Source organism: Parasteatoda tepidariorum, chromosome 3 (genome assembly GCF_043381705.1).
Source record: "Parasteatoda tepidariorum isolate YZ-2023 chromosome 3, CAS_Ptep_4.0, whole genome shotgun sequence".
Taxonomy (NCBI): domain Eukaryota; kingdom Metazoa; phylum Arthropoda; class Arachnida; order Araneae; family Theridiidae; genus Parasteatoda; species Parasteatoda tepidariorum.
In genome coordinates, this window is record NC_092206.1 from 59,401,979 (window position 1) to 59,422,635 (window position 20,657).

Below are 20,657 nucleotides of genomic sequence, written 5' to 3' on the forward strand. Positions count from 1 at the left end.
TACGGATGATGCATCTAAGGAGCTGGTACTTTATATCGTGGTTTTATCCAAAAGTTTCTACTGTGTACGTCAAGAAGTCGTTCTCCTGCTGCGATTTCAATCAGATATTTCCCCAACCCACCCAATAGTTCGATCAGAAAACCTAGTGATCTTTCTTTAAATTGGCTTTAACAGAAATGTGATTCAGCTCAGGTGACCAGGTGAAGAGGAAAATAAGTTCAATTCTCGCTTAAGAATATGGCGGGGAGCTGGCACGACACGGGCATACACTAACTGTCACAGAGTCTGCAAAATTACTTCGAATGGTAATTATGTAAAAATTTAAAAACTTGCTTATTATTGCATATTGTAAAAAATAAATACATTTTTTTTATCTTTCTAAATTATAATAAAAATAATAATAAGGTACCTTATTTCATTGCCCTAGTATAAGAACACCAATAAAGAATCATTTTTTGTATAAAAATCCTTATTATTTATTATATAAATAAATATAAGTTACTGAATGATATTTTATTTATTATATGAATAAATACGATTTCAATGACAGTATATTAGATTATTAAGCATGTTTTATTTACAATAAATGAGGGATAAAATCAGCATAACTTAATAGTGAATATTTGAACCAAACAAATTCAATATTTAAATTGAAATAGTCGTAAGTTACAGAATCTTGTTCTAAATGTTCAATGATAAGTCTTTTCTTGTTCATGTTTCAAAGAATCTTTGATGGGACGCTTATTTCTTTTATATTCTGATGAGATGAAAACTAAAATAAAAAAAAAAATTACATTGAACAATTATCATTTCAAAATTCAATAGCATACGAAATATATCTCTATATAATGCGTTTCATACTATCAATTCAAAATTTATCTAACTATTACTATTCAAAACAACGATATTTATTTACGTTTACTGTTTACGACTATATTAATTTAACAATTGCAAGAATACAAAACTTTTTGTAAAAAATTCTTCACAAAATTTCGGTATAAATTATCCAGCTCTCACAGTGCCAGTACTTTTTATCGTGAAATAAATTTTTACCGTAAAGTTTTCTTTAAAAAAAACCCATACTTTAAGTACTTTTTACAGTAATATTTGCTGAATCACTCTAATTAAGTGAATACTGTAAGAATTAAGACAAAGATTGTACTGTAAGATTTTACGGTAAAAAGTATTGGCATTTAGGACTTTTAATCATAATTTTATGATGATTTTTTTACAGTGTACTAACATTAAAAAGTGATGACTGATGTTAGAAAATCCAGAAATTCGTAAATTTAAATTACACAAAAATTGTTTTACAAGAAGGTAAAAATAAAGTACCTACTCGTTATTAATGAACTCATAAATAGGAATACAGCAATGGCAATATTTGATGATCTCTGTCCCCAAGCATCCAGCAGGCGGGAAGCAATTTCAGTTAATATAAGACCAAATAACTGAAATAAGAATGTATGTAATCAATTAAAATTTTCTTTAATGCAATAATAAGTAAGAATATAAAAATTTATGTGTTCCCACTTTGCGCAAAAAGCAGTTATTCTGCAAATTATCTAGATCAGCGATTCCCAAAAGGTGTTCCGTGAAAGGATTACATAGGATCCGAAATTTAGGATTTTTTTCTAACCAGTAATAAGTATACAATTTATGTCTAATCAATTATCCATTATTTATTTAATATTTCGGTCGCAAAATGTCAATTAAAAATAGCAATTTTTTAAAAAGAAAACTTTGGTAATCTATTGAATAAATTATAGAAAAGACATGCATTTATAAAAAAAAAAGCTTTCCAATTCAAAATAGAATAGCTAAATTCAAGAATAAGACATTTATAATATTAAAATTTCTTTCATTTCATTATTTCCAAACTAATTAATAGTCTTATTTTTTTTTTGGTTAGTATATTTACAGCTGCTAATGAATTCTCGCCGTATCGTTTCAATACCGTCCATCCTTTACGATTACACAGTCGAAAAAAATTGAGAACCGATGATCTATATAATGTGCAGATTAATTAGGGTGATCACGCAGTGTTTCCCAACCCTGTAAGGCCGCTGACCGGTCAACGTTTGATAACTTTACCACTGCCCTCTGAGTTGGGGGGGGGAAGACGTTGATTGTTAATGCTATAGATTGTTTTGATTTAATAACTTTAATTTTATTGTACTTAAAAATTCCCTTAAAATAAAATACAATTAAATGAGCAGTACCAGTGTGTGGCTTCAAGCAACGTCTCTCAGCCTTCGCTCAGTACCATTTGATCCACGAACTGGAGCGGGGTTTGGAGACCACTACATTAAAGTAACGAGAATTATTTCGTTTCTCATATTACCTTAGTAATCAGCATATTTTCTGATCACTTGAGTAATATAAGCACTCGTTAAAGTGAAAATAAGATCTTAGATGAAACAACAGCAACGTTTTGTATGTTTAAATTAATATAATTTCCTTTAAATATCTGCTGAATCAAGTTAATACAATCAACCAACCAGAGGATTAATTGATGAAATCAATCAGCTATCAATTTGAAAACCATATTACAAAGAAATAATTGGTTTAAAATGTTATTAAAATTATGAATGTTTGAAAAATGCTGAAAACACTCGATATCGCACTTCAATGGATTAACCTAGTTACCTTGCAGATAAGTTAGGTAATGTGCACATTTATTTATTTCGAGCTTATAATGGTAGCTTAAATAGTAAATAAATGTCCTATTTTTAAATGCAAGAACACTAATAAAAAGTAAATAAAATAGTAAATATATCATATAAATTATTAATTTAAGTTATGAGGTTTTTAATTGTTTATCTCAATATTGCAGCACTCGAGATATAAATGAATCAGTCTTGATTGATTTGTCTAAAATGATTATGAATATAGTAATTTACGGTATTTTTGTTGAAATAAATAGAATTATTGAAAAAATGGCTCATGTTTGAAACAACTCGCAATTTTGAAACGCTCAAAAGATATATTTCTCATAAACTTTCTTTTTCAAAAATATTTACGTTAAAAGCATTTTATCAACTTTTTTTGTCAGTTATATAAATTATTATTTCTTCTTTTTAACTTTTCTTCAATGTTAAAAAATTGTAACTGCAACTGTTTTAGGCTTTCAATTTTTAGATTTTCAACACTAAGAAACGTGTAAATATCAAGAAGTGTATAAAATGTATAGGAAGTGCAACGAGATAATAGCAAAAACTAACGCAGAACATACTGCTGCCCAGAAAAATGCAACCAAAGAGTTAAATTTGTCACCTTTCATACGTATCAAATATGTAATTTTTTCAGTCTCTCACTCAAGGTTATTTGTATTTATATTTCTTAATGCAAAATCCATTACTTTATATTTTAACATCTTTATTCATTTACAGTTGCCGAATAATATTTGTAATCATGAGGGAAAGACGCTTTCAATTTCTGACCGATCTTTATTGAGGTTAATAAGAGCAAAGGTGGGACAAAAATATTCTAATATTGCTTATTAGAGGATGTAGCTTAAACACGGTTCATAGGGAAAATTAAATGCTTTTTAATTGTGCCAGGTAAATAAATTAGTTTGCGATAATTTTAACTATTTTTTTACCTCAATCATAAGTCTGTTTTTTTACCTCAATCATAAGTCTGTCTCAATCATAAGTCGGTCTGTCTTCTGGAATTTTAATATTATTATCTTAAATTGAAAAAGCATATTTTTTAACAAATTTTTCTTGAGGGGTTTTAAAGCAATGTGAAATAAGTGTGGTCCTTACATATTCTGATTCCAAAGCAACAAAGATTATGTTACATAATGGTACTTACATTTGAAGAAGCATTCAGTAATGATGCACTTATAATTTCAGGCTCTGGAAAAGTCAATTCGATACCATACTCTAAACCAACTGGTAAAAAGCTTGTCAGAAAAAATCTGTCAAAAAGAAAACATGTTTCATTACTTATTTTTACATTATTCTAATGTGAAGTTTGACATCGTCGAAGATTCATGTACCATGCGAAATTCATTTACGCAGTTATTCTAACATTTTTCTCAGTATGGGAGATAGCCTAGCGTCTTGATCTTGAACATATCTTTTTTGTTCCTTAAGAGGAATTTTAATGCTGAATTTATTATTTATGTATTTTATATATCATATATTTTTATACACTGCATTTTATATGCTATTTTCTTAACTGATGTTTGCAGTGGCCCCCACCCCCCAAGNCCCCCCCCCCAAAAAAAAGGTCCTGAAAATGGCCAGTTGCTTCTTTTATTTATGTACTTTAAAAAAAATTTTCTCGTCTAAATTCCCCCCCCCAAACTATTCGTATTATTTAGTGTAAAAATTCTCCCTCCCCAATCTTTAAGTGGGAGCATCGTGTTCCCACCTTCCCCCCTAATGGGGGCCCCTGGACGTTAGTTTATAACAGTTACTCATTTACTGTTAGGTCAAGTTTAGCCTATCTTAAGCCAGCGCTCCCTAAGTTTATTCTGAAAATGGCGCAAAACGTCAAAATAGAGAAAAGCCACAGTTTTGAGAAAATAAAAAGCATTTGTGGTCTAATTTTTTAATATTTTGAAACTTACTCCAACGCTGCATTATCTCAGTTCATGGGAATAAGACATTGATTTTGATGATTTTCATCCAGATGGAAAAGTGTCGCCAAATTGGCGATTTTTTAAAAAGTTAAATAACTTCTGAAATATTTTAATTATTTGTCCGTTCTAAAGCCCAAATAACTCTTTACAACAAGATGGCACATACAGTTAAAAACTATAGGTTTGCTATAAGTCTTTTAAATTTTCCTTGGCGAAAGAACTTCGAAAAACCCTTCGACAAAAAGCTAAGCCTGTCTTATCCAATATGCACAGGATATGGCGGTGATAAGGAATTTAAATATCCCAGATATTATAATCAGAAATAATGTTTCTTAAGGTTAATGAAATTTAGTGTGTAAACTGAAGAATAAACAGCAAAATCAATTTCTAATTTTGATGTAATAACAGGAAGTAATCTAATTAGTTCAATTTGGATGAGATATTTTATGGAATTGCGAGAATACTTTTCTAGAGAAAGAATTAATAATTTACTGAAGGAAACTGATTATCAACAGTGAGTGCCTTTTTAATGAGATTACTATTGGAACGAATTCGAGAGGCAATGTGAGCAACCTTACGATAGCCAGTCGTCTTTTGATATGGGTGATTAAAGAGGGAATAAAACTGCAAACTGTTAACCCTAAATTTAACTCTGAAATTAATTAAACTGTTTAGCTGCAATTAAATAGTTGAAGACATAGCAAAAATGAAATATTTTAATTAAAACTAATATCGTTTATTCTTATTGAATTTACGTTGCTGTTTTATTAATTTTCCAAATTATATTTCTTAAATTAGTTTAATTCAAAACTGAAAAAAAGTAAATGTCTTATTCTTCGACATATTTTTAAGCCTGCGAAGTAATAATCGAATAAAAAAAATGATTATTAAACATTTAGCACTAAAATTAATGCTATTATGCATATAAAGTTAATGTTATAAAACTAGATTGTATGAAAAGAAAATCAAAATGTATCCAAATTTTATGGAGAAAAAAAAAACTCTTACCCAAATATGCCAATCGTCAAGAATGTGACCCATAGAGATTTAATCACCAGTAGCGTACAAAACAAGATGAAAGTAAGCATACTGGCAATGCATATTCCCAAAGTAGTTTCTCTAATTAAAGTAAAATAAAAACGATCAGACTTTTAAAATTTCAATAAATAAAGTTGAAGATGAGTGCAAAAGCGAGTAGTTGCGTGTCGGGAGAATTTTCAAAACAATAATTTTCCTTTACGAAATTTAATACTAGTTTATTTTTTTAGTTAGTAATACTTGTTTATTTTTTTATAAAGTATCACGAAAAAAAAATATTTTTAATTCAGTTATCCCGTAATAATTATTATATAAACATAAAAAGATTTAAAAAAAATAGAAATGTGACAAGTGTTTTAAAATGCAACTTAAGAAATCATAACATTTTAGATTTAATAATAGTTAACGATGATGACAATGGGCTATTGAACATGACATATTTGAATCCTTTGCATTAGTTTAAGTTATTTATTTTTTTACAATATTTTTTTTTATAAAAAAGTATTTTTTTAAAATTTTTTTAGCAAATTTAAAACAAATTTTTTTTTAAAGTGCTAAATTTATGCCACAAATATTTTGACTAACAGGTTAATTTGAATGTATGTAAGGTCACATCTGGAACCTTATAGATATTAAGGCATGCTATTACATGACATGCTAATTAAATGTTATACATTTTGTTTATGCTTATTTTTATTGCTAATTGTTAAGGTTATTAGAAATGAATATCATATTTTTCATTACAACCTATTCAAATTTCAAAATTCGCAAAAAAGAAGGAAAAAAACTTAGAGATACTTAATGAACTTAATAGAGTGACTTAATAAACTTTAAAGCTCTTTAGCTTACTGCTTCATATAATAAATATTATTAAATTGACCCCTTGAAGATTACATAGTATTGAGCCAAAAACAAATGAATAATTTGTATTACTCTTTTTCCGTCATATACAGGAGAAATATGAAAAAATTATGTCAGCATAAAATTACTACCCCTCGAAAGTATTTTTTCTCTATACGAAGAATAGAAGTCTAAGTTTCAGTTTTTATTTAATTTATTTATTTGTTTTCTCACGGTGAAAAAGTATTCTGGGGAAATTTCCAGTAAGAAATCGATTATTTTTATTGAAAAAACCCAAAATATACGGTAGTTAAACCATTAATTTTCTAATCTTTTTTTTATATATGGTTACGGGTATACAAGAAATTATACTTCTTATTACCATGCATTTATTAAAAAAATACAAACTGAAAAATAAATTTTGCCGAATAAATGATTTTTATGCCATGCTTTAAGGTGTATCATAAAAAAATTAACTCGTATACCAAATTTTACCAATTTTTTGTTGCTGTTAATTTGACCATAATCATCATTTGTCCAAGTAAGCAATTCAGTAAAAATTACCGAACTTATTAAAGTTTCCATAGAGAAACAAGGTAAATTTTGCCATATTCTGAGAGTTTTGACTATACCTTTTTACTCAATACAGTAATCAATTCTTTAAATACAATATTAAAAGCAACATATCTTTTCTGAAATTTATATTTTGATAGTTTTTTTATTATTTATTTACTAATTTAGTTTTTTTGGGGGGGGGGGATTTTACATTGCATATCTAAATTTCGTGAATTTTTCAATTTTTTAGAAAGAAAAAAAAACTTAAACAATATTTTTTAATTAACTTATCGGTTGATTTATATCCAGTAAATATAAAGAAACAGTAAATACAATTTTTTTGAAAAATTGTGGCTTTCAAACTTAGATTAAGATAGAAATAATTTTAGTTAATCTTAAGACAGGAATTAATTTTTTTACAATTTGATTTAAAAATATGTATTAATAGCGATTATAATAATTTCTCGATCAATGTGAATTTTTCAGGGAGAAATTTCCAACGATAAAAATGCTTTTATGCTGAGTAAGATATTTTGACTTTCATGGATTTGATTTACTCACTTAAACCTATGGGTGTAATCAAGAATCGTACCAGCAATCATGGAACCTACGAGGCCAGAAATGATAAAAAGAGTACCCATCCAACCAATTTCAACTTCTCGGTGCTAAAAAGTTAAAATTTAGTCAATTTAGAAAATTAAATGAAAATATTATGCATAAATTGAAATTGATTTAGAAAATTAAATGAAAATGTATTGCATGATTGAAAAATTCTAAGAATACTAAATAAAATATAGAGGAGAGTCGGGTAGCCCCGCCCACCTAAGGAGTTTTGCTTATATTTCTGTATAATATTGAGTAATAATCAATATTTTTGTATGTTTCTATTGTTTTACCATCTAGTTAAATAATGCAAAAAGAATAAACCAAAAAAAGAATAGTTTAACTTAAAAAAATAGAAATTTAAAAAAACATGTTTTTTAGCTCCTTTCAAGATGTGTCGGGTAGCCCCGCCCAGNTTTTTTTTAATCGATCGATCCAGCCATTTGATGCACTGAAGCCTTGGAGTTTAAGCCTTTCAGCAATTTCAAGCGCCTTTTCTCTCAGGATGGATCCATTTATAGGAATCTTTGCTGCTCTGGCTTCCTTGAACCAGTTCATTAAAATTTTTTCTAACTCATCATACGGAGATGTTTTAAGGGTTTTTCTCTTCTTGGCATATTTTCCGAGTTTTTCAGCGTTCAGTTCTACTGAAGCTTCTTGCTTTAAAATCGTTTGCAAAGTTGAATAAGCAATACCCAAAGATTTAGCAAGATCAACTTTAGTGCCATGAAATTCTTTAGCTTTATCGACGATTTCAGCCTTTTCGGCCAGAGAAAAGCATTTTCGCTTTGACATCTTCTTTCGAGAAAAGAACACGATGACTGAGTTTTCGAAAATGAGAAAAAATTCTATGGCTTTCAAACTCAAACAAAACAGACTGAAAATCTCATTTGGTATGCTAGTACGGAAAAATGGGTGAAACCATTTCTCATGGGGGAGAATTGAAGAAACGACCACACCTCTCTATTCAAAGTGACTTATCTTCGTATCGCAAATAAACAGCGTCAGTAAGACGTCTGGAGTACATATGAAACTCGATCATTACTGACAGTTGTCTCTTTAATCCCCCCTCTTTTGTCCATAGGAAGCGGGGGGGGGGAGAGTAGAAGGTGTAGATGTCATACTTCCATCACTTGTGGTTTTAGGGTTCCAGTGAATTGCGTCTTCCCCAACCCTTCCGATAGTGACCAGAGAGGAAACTTAACCCCTCCCCCCTATTGACAAATAGACAAAACGGAACAGAAAGAATGCAAGAATTGCTCCATACAGCTGAAAAACAAGTCTCTCTTGATCAAAAAACTAGAAAAATATTTGTGTGAGAATTGTAGAATAAAAAAATTATTTTGATCTGTTTGTAGAAAAACGCATCAAGCGGGATTTTCATAAAAGGGGTTACGCAAAATCCGGGATTTTTTAACATTAACGGTATAGGCAATTTTCACGGATCAGCAGAAAATGACGTAAGAAGCGGGATAACGTACGAAACGGACAACGTAAAATCGGGGTTCCACTGTATATTGAAAGAGACACTTTCAGTTTTTTCCCCTCCAATTTCTCACTTAATACTAGGGTTGTTTTTTAATTAAAGGCCGTTTGAAAATCAAAACCAAATGGAAGAAAATGTTCCAGAAGCAAATTTATTTTCAAATTCTTCATACGTTTATCTTTTTTTTCCCAGCATAGTTGCCAAGTTTGTTTAAACACTTATCACACCTTACAGCTAGATTTAGAATACCCTCTTCAGATAAACCTTTTGCCAGCTCCGGGAATCAAGATATCACAGGCATTTTCACGTATTCGTCATCCTTGTAGCGATTGCCCCCAAAATGATGTGTGAAATATCATAAAAGATGAAAAACACTCAGCGCAGGGTTCTGGCATTAGAGAGGGGTGGTCCAAAGCCTTCCAATCAGAAGAGTCCAATAAAGCTGGGATCTGAGTTGCGGAGAGAGTTAGACAGGTTTTTTACCGACTAAAATCACATCACTGACCGTATCTCGAGAGTGGTTGGTGATTTGTTAAATTTGAACATTTAAAGATACAGAACTGATCATATAGTTTACCCACAAAGCTGCAAATGATCACAGTTGTTCCCAAGGAATGCCGGGACACGACACAAGCAATAAAATTAAACAAAAGCTTCGGGGAAATTTTTAATGAATAGCAAAAATATCATTTTATAACTCGAGAAACAATTCCTTAAAAGTTGTGCAAGATATAAGAACGATTTTAGAATGCGCATGCACGGGTAATATGAAAAATATATTTTGTCATTATTTTGTTGTGAATCATACTTGAAAAATACCGATTTGAATAACTTGAAAATGTAAAAAGTTTCTAGCAATTTTCCAAGTAGCTTTTGTATTTTGATAATGATAAAGAGTTTTCCACTACTTTCGTTTTGCATTCGTTTTGCATACAAAACAATATTTAACAACAGATGATTATACCTTATAATGATTGTCTGTTCAACAAAATGTGATGGTATAAGGAATGAAAACATGTGAAATAAATCATATTTTAATAAGGAATGGACCTCTATTGTCGGTGTCTTTTTTTAATTTTTTTAACGGTTCAAAAAGTGGGGAAAAACCATTATCATTTAGAACTTTCTTTAATAATTTTCAAAAACTGCTTAGGAAATTGCTAGAAACTTTTTTAATTTTTCAGCTAATCAAATCGGAATTTTTTTCATAAGTTACCAAACACGGTAACAATATTTTCCAAATTTCAGAATGATATTTTTGTTATTAATTAAAAAGTACCCTAAATTTTTTTAAAAATTTTATTGAATATTTCTACTCATTAATATTCTTTGTTCAGGCTTCATATTAATATTCTATGCTCATATCATTAATTCTATTAATGATTATTCCATGCTCATATCATCATTAATGCTCTATGGTCATGATTCATATTAAAATCGTATGCTTACATCTTGCGTAAATTTCAATTGGTATTTTTTTCAATTTTCCACTAATTTTATTTATACTATTAAACAAGATTTATTAGAAAGTACACCAATATTATAAATGACGATCCTGTATTAAAGTATGTTTTATTTCACGCGTTTTCTTTTATAATACCATCTCATTTTGTTGCCTGGACAATCATTGTAGGATATTATGATTTGTTGTTATATTTTGTTTTATGTTACAAAAAAAGTAAATTTGCGAAAAACCACCTATCATTTTGAGCTTTTCTTAAATAAGTACAAAAGCTACTTAAAAAATGGCTGGAAACTTTTCACATTTTCAAAATATTCAAAGCAAACTTTTTTCTAAGTTATAAAATACGATTCACAGCAAAATTATAAAACTTTTCTTTTTAAATGTTTCCTGTGCATGTGTAGTATGAAATACTAATTTGAATGCTCCTATTTTGAGCAATTTTTAAATTTTTTTTTTCAAATCTTATAATGATATTTTCGTTATTAATACGAAATTACTCCAAAAATTTTGCTTAATTTTATTGAATGTTTCTACAGTTTTTATAAGAAAACTTACGGCAAAAAAATTGTTTAAAAAAATGCTCTTATGGCCACTTAAGGCGACATTTACAAAATTTTGTGCAGTAATTGAATTTAATAAATAAAGTAGTTGATACAAGTTTCATGCTTATTGCAACATTTTTCGGCATAAGTTGTTCAAAAACACTCTGTTCCACTCGTAATTTATTGCCAGTGCCTCAAAACGCTGAAAGCTTTTAACTTCATTGACACGTATGAGAAATTGCATGACCTAAATACCTCAAAAGTTTTAAAATAATTCTCTAAGTATTTCTTGAGAAATTCGAAAAAAAATACCAAAAACTGAAAGTGTCTCTTCCGTTATTGTAAGGTGATGTATGTTACTTAACATGGGAACTGACTTTCCTTTTATTAAAAATTTCTTACACAAAGCTTTTTTTATGTTAATAGTGCTCGAACATTTTCAAAGATAATGAAAAAACCTTTAATATAAAAGTTTTTTTTGATTAAATATTTTTTCGCTCGTTATAATAGTTTCATATTTCAGGTAATTCAAAATATTCTGCGTCTATGAAAAATGAAAAAGATACTTTATAAATTTTCTTTTATCTAAAGCTAAATAGTAACTAATATTAAAATAATAATTTTTCAGATATGATTCTATTATTTCCAAATGTTATTTAAAACCATTTTTAAGGAAATAAATTGTTTTAGCAAAATTTACTTTTTCTCTTCAAGGCAGTTGCTATACTCACTGGGAAATATCGAAGTATTAAATTGTTCAGAATGGTGGTAATAGCAAAATAGGTTCCAACAGTCAAACCTAAAAAGAAATATTAAAAAAGTATGTTATTTGTTTGGATCAAAAGGGTAAAAGGAGAGAACGAAATTGACTGTTTATTATTGAACAACTATGAATTGTTTTTTTTTCTTTTACTTTATCTCTTTCAATATTAACATTAATATTAATGTAACTTTAAATATAACTTTAAATTCCTTGCATAATATATCTTTGTAGTCTTTTTAACTCTTTTTTTAAATAAATAAATTACTTTGATTCTCACCTTAAAGTTTTCTTTTAAAAGAAAAACAAAGGCATTTGGCTACAAATTTTCTTAAGAGATTATATTACATATCAGAACATATTACATATCAGAATGATTTGATCATGATAAAATGGTATTCTTCGTATTCAATAAAGAATATTTGGGAGCTTGAAATTACTTTTTTTTTGCATCCAGTTTAGTTAACGAAACATGAATGCTAACTCAGAACTGCACTCATTAGCTTATACTAAAATTATTATTTTTAGATATGTTAGTGACTTCATCGAATAGCTTCGATTAAATTAATATTCAATACCTTTCCTAACGATAATTGTTTGGAGGTTAAAGTAAATGCATATAAAGATAGTCTATGTGAACAATGTAACTTATTTTGTTTCAAGTGTGAACTATTCATAGAGCAATAAAAAATGTTGTTACAGACTAGATAAAGTGCTTTATCATTTAATACATAATTAATATGAGTATCGCTAACAGCATCTCTTTTAAATATATAAGAATTAATGTTACAGGGTGACATTAATTCTTATATATTTAAAACTTAAGTAACTTAGACACACAATACACTCTATTTTTCTTATTAATGCCAAACTTTCAAATAAGCATGAAAATATTACTACTTGTAGCATTTATAAATTTTCGACGTAAACACGTATGGCCACAATAAAGAGCCGCAAACAAGTCACAAAACTTTCTGCTATGAACCCCGATTCGCCTACTGATATTTTATCATATTCCTTGATGAAAAACTACTTTCAAGATGTCAAAACGTTATATGGCTTAGCAGAAACTTTTGTCTCCATGATAGACCAAGCAGTTAAATCCATTCGATTTCAAGTCTGGTGAGTAAAGTGGCTGTAAAAGAGTCGGCAAAATATGTTTAGATCATTCTTTCGTGGCTTTATGTGAGTGTGCTGGAGCTGAATCCAGTTGAAATGATCATTTTTTTTTGGTTTCAAAAGGACTTGAACAATAAAAAGGAGTTGAAAGCATGTTCCGGTAAAAATATTTTGTTTTAAGCATTGCACAAGTCATTTCTTGTTGCTCTCTAGTTATAAAATTGCTGATATTCTTTTTAACTGAAATCATAAATGAATATTTGTATACTTACCGTACATAATGAACAGCAATACGAAATTCAAGTTCTTAAACATAGTAATCACACTCTTTGTATGTGACTCTGAAGGCTCTTTTTTAATTTGTGTTTGAGTTGGTGGAGACTTTGGCGCATTTTGGAAAGCTGAAAAATTACAGGAAAATATACAATAAGTTACTTGTAAGAAAAACAATGAAAATAAAGTATGCCATCATAAAAAGGAAGTTAAAAACTAGATGATTATTATTTAACTGAAAACACTTTATAGATTAGGAAAAAACATTTCAGCTATATGCAAAATTACTGCAAATAGCTGAGTAATTGACCATTTAATACATGAAACTACTCAAAGGGATATTTTTGGATTACGCTAGGATTCGTCAAGTTGTCAAAATTTTTTGGATTATTACATTGAAGTTAGATAACTGAGAATAAACTCACTAAAAATCACCTAAAATTGCAATAACTTTCAAACTAATAGGAATTTAGAGAAAAAAAATTACGTTTACTTCAGCAATAAAACAGCCTTCTTCAGCATATCAAATATATATTTATATATATATATATATTTTAATTTGTTAATGAGANATCTATATATATATATATATATTTTAATGGCGGGCACTTGGGATGTATTGTCCTATTGGCCAGGAGTGCCAGAACTACTTCTCTCTTTTCGTTACCCAGTGGGCACCAGTGGCGAAGCCACGGCTGTGGAGCAGCGTCACCCACGTCACACAACCACAAACACGTTTATAGGACGGGTCACATTCGCACAATCACACACAGGAGAAAGGACATAGAACACAGAGAGAAAGAAACAGCCATGTCCTGAGCGGGACTCGAGCCCGCAACCATCGGATTCGGCTCATCAAATATAAACTCCGTATTTGCGTTTCAGTGGGCTACAGATTGAACCACATGGTATTTTTAACTTTTAAAAGTTGAACAGTTAATAATTCCCGAGCTAATTTTCGATTGTAAAGCTCTTTTATCCCATCGTATTCCCCGTACATTCTCTTACATTCCGTCGTAATTTCAAGTTTTTAAGTCTTATAGTTTTGGGGTAGCAAAATAAAATGTAATGCAAAGGAAAAAAAGCAACAAAGAAAAATCTCGAAAAAAATCCTTTTAAATCTTTGTAACTTTTGAATAAATTGCAATAGTTCAGCAATTTTGAAAAAAAAAAACTCGTTTCAAGTTTACAAACAAATAGCTCATGGGCTGTAATAGCGGCACAACTCAAAAAATCATGTTTTGAGATAAGTGGATTTAAAGTTTTCATTGCTTAAGAAAATGCATAAGAAATCCTTTCGTTTACTTAAACGAAGATTACCTTCAAGTTGAATTATGAGTTGTTGAGTATTGCTACTGAAAAGAATGCATATTTTCCTATTTACGCCTGCTCTTAGTCCAAACCCGTGTTTTTTGAGTTGTGCCACTATTGCAGCCCATGAGCGAAATAAGACCTCCTTTCAGCTCTTCAAATTTCCCCACTGTAGTTGCAATTCTGCGGCCTATGAGGCAGCTCTCATACGATTCTTTGTAAGAAGTTTACTAATTAATTTTTCATTGTTTTCTTGATTTATTTTTAATTATAATTCTATAACTAATTATCGAATGTTATTTTTTATTTCATCGTATTTCTTGTCTTTTTTACACACACTTGCGTTTTTTTTAGTTCATTAGTTCAAAGACATTTTTTGCATCGAAAAAAATTTAACGTTGAATTAAACCTCCAAACTGTTTCAACGACACATACGATTTCTTAAGATAGATTAATTATGGGGAAAATGTTAAAAAATAAGAAAGCAAAATAATTAAAAAAAAACTGTAGAGAGAGGAGAAATGTATTATCAGAAAAAAAAGTTGTTAGTGTAAATAGGTTTCATCTTTAAAAGTTTCTAAAATTAATTCTTAATGGTTTTTTTGTCGGTTTATACATAATTAATAATTTTGAGGACTGAGTTTGAATATATTATGACTTCAAATTACAGGTTTAATAATTATCGGTCCTAAAAGTTTGAACTGAAACTAAAGATATTATTTTGAATAACTGTGGCAAAAAATAAAAAATAGTAAGTTTTACGTTCGGTTGAGCTAAAAATGAAAAATATCTTTTCTTAATTACTGTATTTTTCATACCTTTTTTATCATCTTTGACTGCTTTTATTGTAAAAACATGCAATAAACGTCGTATTTTCTCTTCAGATAAACTTGTTATTACGTAAAGAAATATAAATGTGTTGCCTTCTTTTTTATTAATTCTGAAAGCATTAAAGGAAAGTTTTATGAGTCATTTTTAAAATAATTCTACTTTTGATGATGAAATAAGAAGTAAAAGTGAAAGAAAGAAGGTTTTGAAAAATAACAAATATTTTATGACATTTAACCGGGGAAAAGACAAAATATAAAAAATAAAATAAATCCCAGAAACTAATTGCTGATAAATCTCGAAGGTGGCATTTTTGTCAAACAGGTTGTGGTTTCCATTTCACTATTTTTAGAACTGATCTCTCTTCTTTGAATATATAATTGCGAAAATCATACCCCATTATAATACTTTTCTAAGTATCCTGAATCAGATGTAATTCACTTTTGTACTCAATCAGCTGTTATTGTGTCAAAAACATCTTTAATGGAAAGGTTAATGTTTTTCTTTCTTCACATAACTAATAATGTGCGAACCCTAATGCGAATAGTTTTTCGACTTCATATTTTTTAATGATTCTAAAAATATACATTAAAAACAGTCATTCTGGCAGTCATGAGTAATAATCTCTGCCCTCCCAATAAATTTGCAGGTCTATACTCTTATTAGACAGTAAAATTTGTCAATGATATCCTATGTCAGAATGATATCATACAGTTAAAATTCTTTTTGTTGTCTTCTTATGCCATTTGTCAATACTCACAAGCCTGTTTTTAGCAGAGCGGTGAACTTCTTCTTAATTTCCAGTGGCGCCATATATGGCCAAGAATTCGACTTCTACCTCATGCACGTCATAGCCCATAGGAGACATTCACACACCATCCATCTATTCGCAGGTAGTAATCTTCACCTGACCCAGACCTCGATCGATTTCCGATTCAGTACCCCCAGAGGTATTGATTTGTTATGAGAACTTCGAGGACTTAGTGACTCCAACAAATTTGGCGTGTACCAGTCACCATTTTGCACACGGGAAGTCTACGGTCAGCGAGAATCGAACTAATGACCTCTTGAGTATGGGACCAATGCCCTACCAACCAGGCTATCCCGGTTCTTTTAAAATTCTTAAATAAATGCCTAAGCTATATAAATCTGATACAGATTTTCCGGCATTTTTTCGCCATTCGATCTGAGGCTAGTTCTTTTAATGCCCCTAGCCTTAAATGAAATAAATTATTGATTTTAAAGATTTTAACTTACATCACAATTTTTAATTAAAGGGGTGAGCTGGTAAAAAAAAATCTGAAAATAGAAATACAAAAATGCTATGTGCAAAACACATTTTGAATACCTGCAAAAATGCCTAGAATTTGAGAAAAGAAAATGAATGAAGGAAGAATATTATAAATGTTTTAACAAAAAATATCGATGCGTGATTTTTTATTATTATTATAAGTGAAAGTTGTGAATACGAATCCCGATTCATTGATATTTCTCAATCGCCCATTGATATTTTTTAAATCGCGTAAAATACAAATTCTGATACCAGATTTTTAAATTACATGAACATGAATCCAGATGCGTATTTTTAAATCTCATGAATACGAATCTCTACTCACGATTTTTAACTCACGTGAATAGGAGTCTCCATTTTAATCACAGTTTTAAATCATGGGAAAACGAATTAACTATGTTTAACTTTAAATCGCGGGATTACGGATCGTGTGTGTGATTTAAAAGCACGTGAATACGAATTACGATGTGTGTATTAAAATCTCGTGAATGAAGTTTAAAACCGCATTTACATAAATAGGAAAAAGCGAAAAAATTTTTTTTTTGGAATAATTCGAAAAACTTAAACTTTTTTTTTTGAAAAGACGTAAATATTCTTCTTAATAAACAAAATCATCCTGGTAATTACTAAAATGTTATATTGAATGAATTGAAAGGAACATACTGAAAAGAACAAGCATCAACCAAATCAAATTTAGTATCGTCAGAATTGTTGCCACTTTGAACTTTCCATTTTCTATCAGAGGTTTATCTTCACAGTCGTTAGAAACCATTAGAGGGGAGAAGAGATAGCCCAGCGCTATTCCTAACTTAAGTAATGTTTTATATTAGTATAAAAAAAATAACAAAACAAGAAAATAGAAATCTATACTAAATAGAAACATCCTTGATTGATTCAAAAATTTTATTAGCTTCAAAAATATGCAGATGGTAATAAAAGTCAAAATTTTTCAAGTGCTCAAAAATAAGCACTCATTCCCCAAGGCTTGCTGGATGTGAATGTTAGTTATAAACTATTAATAAAGCACTGTTTTTTTTGTCTAGTTTGGCAAGTCCAGAGCATAATTGCCTATTTGTAATCACTTGTAACATGTCTGTTATTTTTCATCTGCATATTTTTTTTAACCGAAATAAATTATTATTAACCGGGATTCGAACCCGGTTCACCTCATTGAAAGGTGAACGCTCTATCCCCCGAGATATCACCGCTTATACTGACGATTTAAAGCAAATGAAGATTTCTCTAATTCTTGATAACGGACATAGCAATCGTGTTCCTTATGTCTAAATTTTAAAGCGCGTTTAGTATGCTCGATTTAGTCGAGATAGCAGTGAGAAGGAATGTGGTAAATACCCTAGCGATAATTAAAGCCAATAGGATTTTAAAGAAACTTCCATTTGAATTTGCTAACAGTTCTGTATATAGCTTTAAAACCAAAACGATAGAGGATGTTAGTAATTTTAAAACAAAAGGGAGAAAAAAAAAACAGTAAATTGCCAAGTGAACTGTATGGATTAGAAGAAGAGAGGCGATGGGGTTTTGTGAGTTAAGCAAAAGCTGAATAAACTATAGAAGGCTTACATCCACTGTTAGCAGCAAGTGGGCGGAGAAAGTTAAGTTTGGAGTTTAAAGAAGAAGAGCCAGAGCAACGGAAAGCGAAAGTATGAAATACAGACATTTTCTGACCATAGGGTGATTAACATGAGGGGACAAATTGTTTATGATAAACAGAGGTGGAAAAATGATCAGGGTGTTTGGTAACAAGGACATCTAAAAAAAAGGTAAAGTAAAATTAATTTCAGTGTCTACAATAAATAGAACGTTGGGATCAACTGAGTTGACAACAGAAAGTAACTCTTGAAGATTAGTATCGCTGTCAACCGAGACAAACTTATCATCAGCTTATCTTTTCCATCATGAGAATTTGAACAATTTAAAAACTTTTTCTTCGAAATGATGCATGAAAATGTCACAAAGAATGAGCAAGAGTGATTGGTCATGGCTCATGGCTTGTAGAATTTGCGAAAGCAGTTTGCTAAATACAGGAATTCATAAAGAAGATAATATCTTGAACCAGGTATTTGGTCCAGGTACCTGGGTCAAGCCCCAATACAAAGTTACAAGTTCAAGGTTACAGAGTTTGACATTTCTAGTCGTAAACCCGAAACTAGGTCAGCTGTTTAACGACATTTATAAAATAAAATTATTTTAATTGATCCGTGGAGGCTCGAAGGATAGAGCGTTTGCATTCCAATGAGGTGAAGCAGGTACAAATACCAGCGATTGCTGGTTGATACGAATTCCGCACCTAGCTCGCTCCGACCACAGCGCTGATGTAAAACATCCTCAGTATTAGAGAGATCATGGGTTAAATTTCCTTTGCCGCCAGGCTAACCGTGGGAAGATTTCGTGGTTTTCTGCTCCATGTAACTCAAATGCCTGCTAGTTCCATCACAAAGTCATCCACGAAGACAAATTTTCTCTAATACTTGATCAAGAAGTTCCCTCATCTTCTGGATTCGGTTCAAAATTTCGAGGCTGTAGAGTTGAACAATAAGTCGTAAACCCTGAAAATTGGGTTGTCTGTTCAACGACGGTTATAAAATAAAATAAAATTGCTTGAATCTTGGCTATAAAGTCGATTTCAGCAATGCTAAACTTATTCCCCCCCTAGTCACATCAGCACACTTGATATCCTGGAATTTTGTTTTATTCCTTTGATTGCTGATTCCCTAGTTAATGACACCTCTCCTAGTTACTCCACCTCTCTATAACGCGTGGAGATGCATTTTCCCTGACTTGCTTTATGGCAGCTGCATTTTTCTTTTTCCTGTTTTATTTTTCATCCTTTTTTCTGATCCTTTCTTCTGTGTTTTTTCTTGCTTTGTTTCTCCCTTTTACTTTTCTACTTTTCGTTGGCGACTTTGCATTTCTTCATATCATTTTGCTTTCGAAACATTCATATCTGTCAAGTGTCACAGATTGGCGCATATTTTTGATGCGTTTTAAACATGTCCTTTGAAACATTTTTATACAGTTTTGAAGCGTATGAAGTTTTCTATCAGGTAGAACTATATCAGATTGACCACAACCAAATTTTGTATATGTACTCTCATAGGTAAAAGAGTTCATTTTTTATATAAAATGAATAGGAAAAGAACAAAAGCTAAGACGGAGAAAAATAGCACTGCTATTCTTATATTTTGCTGTAAAAATTTCATGAACTAATTTTTTCCATTTTCCTGTGATTTTTGGATCTAGGAGATGTATATACAATCAAATAATAATAAAAATGTACTTTAGAGAAATAGCATTACTTTTTCAGTCTCCAATATTGATTTTTAAAATCTTAAATTCGTTGTAGCCTGTAACGACGCAGCAATGACAAATGTTTTTGGACAGTTTTAAATAATAGTCTATAGTCGTTTTCATTAAGTACAAAATGATATTTTACACTGTGAATATCTTTCAAATGAGTATTTTGAACTTTAACCAAGGAAAATGAAAAAAAATCTCTAAATTCGAAGCAAATTTTTTACTATGAATTATGCATCATCTTGCTGAAAAGAATGGGCTGGAGTTTAAAACAAACAAATATCTTAAAGTTTTTAAATAAAATTATTAAGCTTTTAAAAAAATAAAATGGGATTAATAGATTGAAAAGATTAAAATCAACGAGGCATCATCTATTTTTGCATATTTTTTCAGCCCAAACAATATAACCGTGGTGTAATTTTTCCATATTATAAACTAAAATCACAACTGTCATTCTTATATATTTTTTATTTTTTGAAACTGAGGTTTTTTTCCCAATTGACATTTTGTACCATTTTTTATATTAGCATGAATTGAAATTAACAGTCAGGAATAATTGACACAAACATACAACATACACAAAAATGCCATATCATTCTACATAATTTGTTATTTTACGTGATGACTGATCATCGAA

The 20,657-nt window shown here is 30.0% G+C and overlaps 1 protein-coding gene across 3 annotated transcripts in view; it reads right to left on the bottom strand.

The window, feature by feature from the left end:
- Positions 1 to 502: 502 nt before the first annotated feature.
- LOC107440794 (choline/ethanolamine transporter flvcr2a) overlaps positions 503 to 20,657 on the bottom strand; it is a 33,007-nt gene continuing 12,852 nt past the window's right edge. For 2 of the 3 annotated variants that reach the window (XM_043040617.2, XM_043040618.2), the window contains exons 4-11: positions 17,369 to 17,513; positions 13,275 to 13,403; positions 11,855 to 11,922; positions 7,589 to 7,692; positions 5,603 to 5,713; positions 3,820 to 3,925; positions 1,340 to 1,451; positions 503 to 772 (exon numbers count right to left, since the gene is read on the bottom strand). In XM_043040617.2, the coding sequence (XP_042896551.1) occupies positions 690 to 772; positions 1,340 to 1,451; positions 3,820 to 3,925; positions 5,603 to 5,713; positions 7,589 to 7,692; positions 11,855 to 11,922; positions 13,275 to 13,403; positions 17,369 to 17,513 (858 nt within the window). In that variant the 3' untranslated portion in view covers positions 503 to 689. The remainder of the gene's footprint in view (positions 773 to 1,339; positions 1,452 to 3,819; positions 3,926 to 5,602; positions 5,714 to 7,588; positions 7,693 to 11,854; positions 11,923 to 13,274; positions 13,404 to 17,368; positions 17,514 to 20,657) is intronic. The other variant, XM_043040619.2, reaches the window with a different exon arrangement.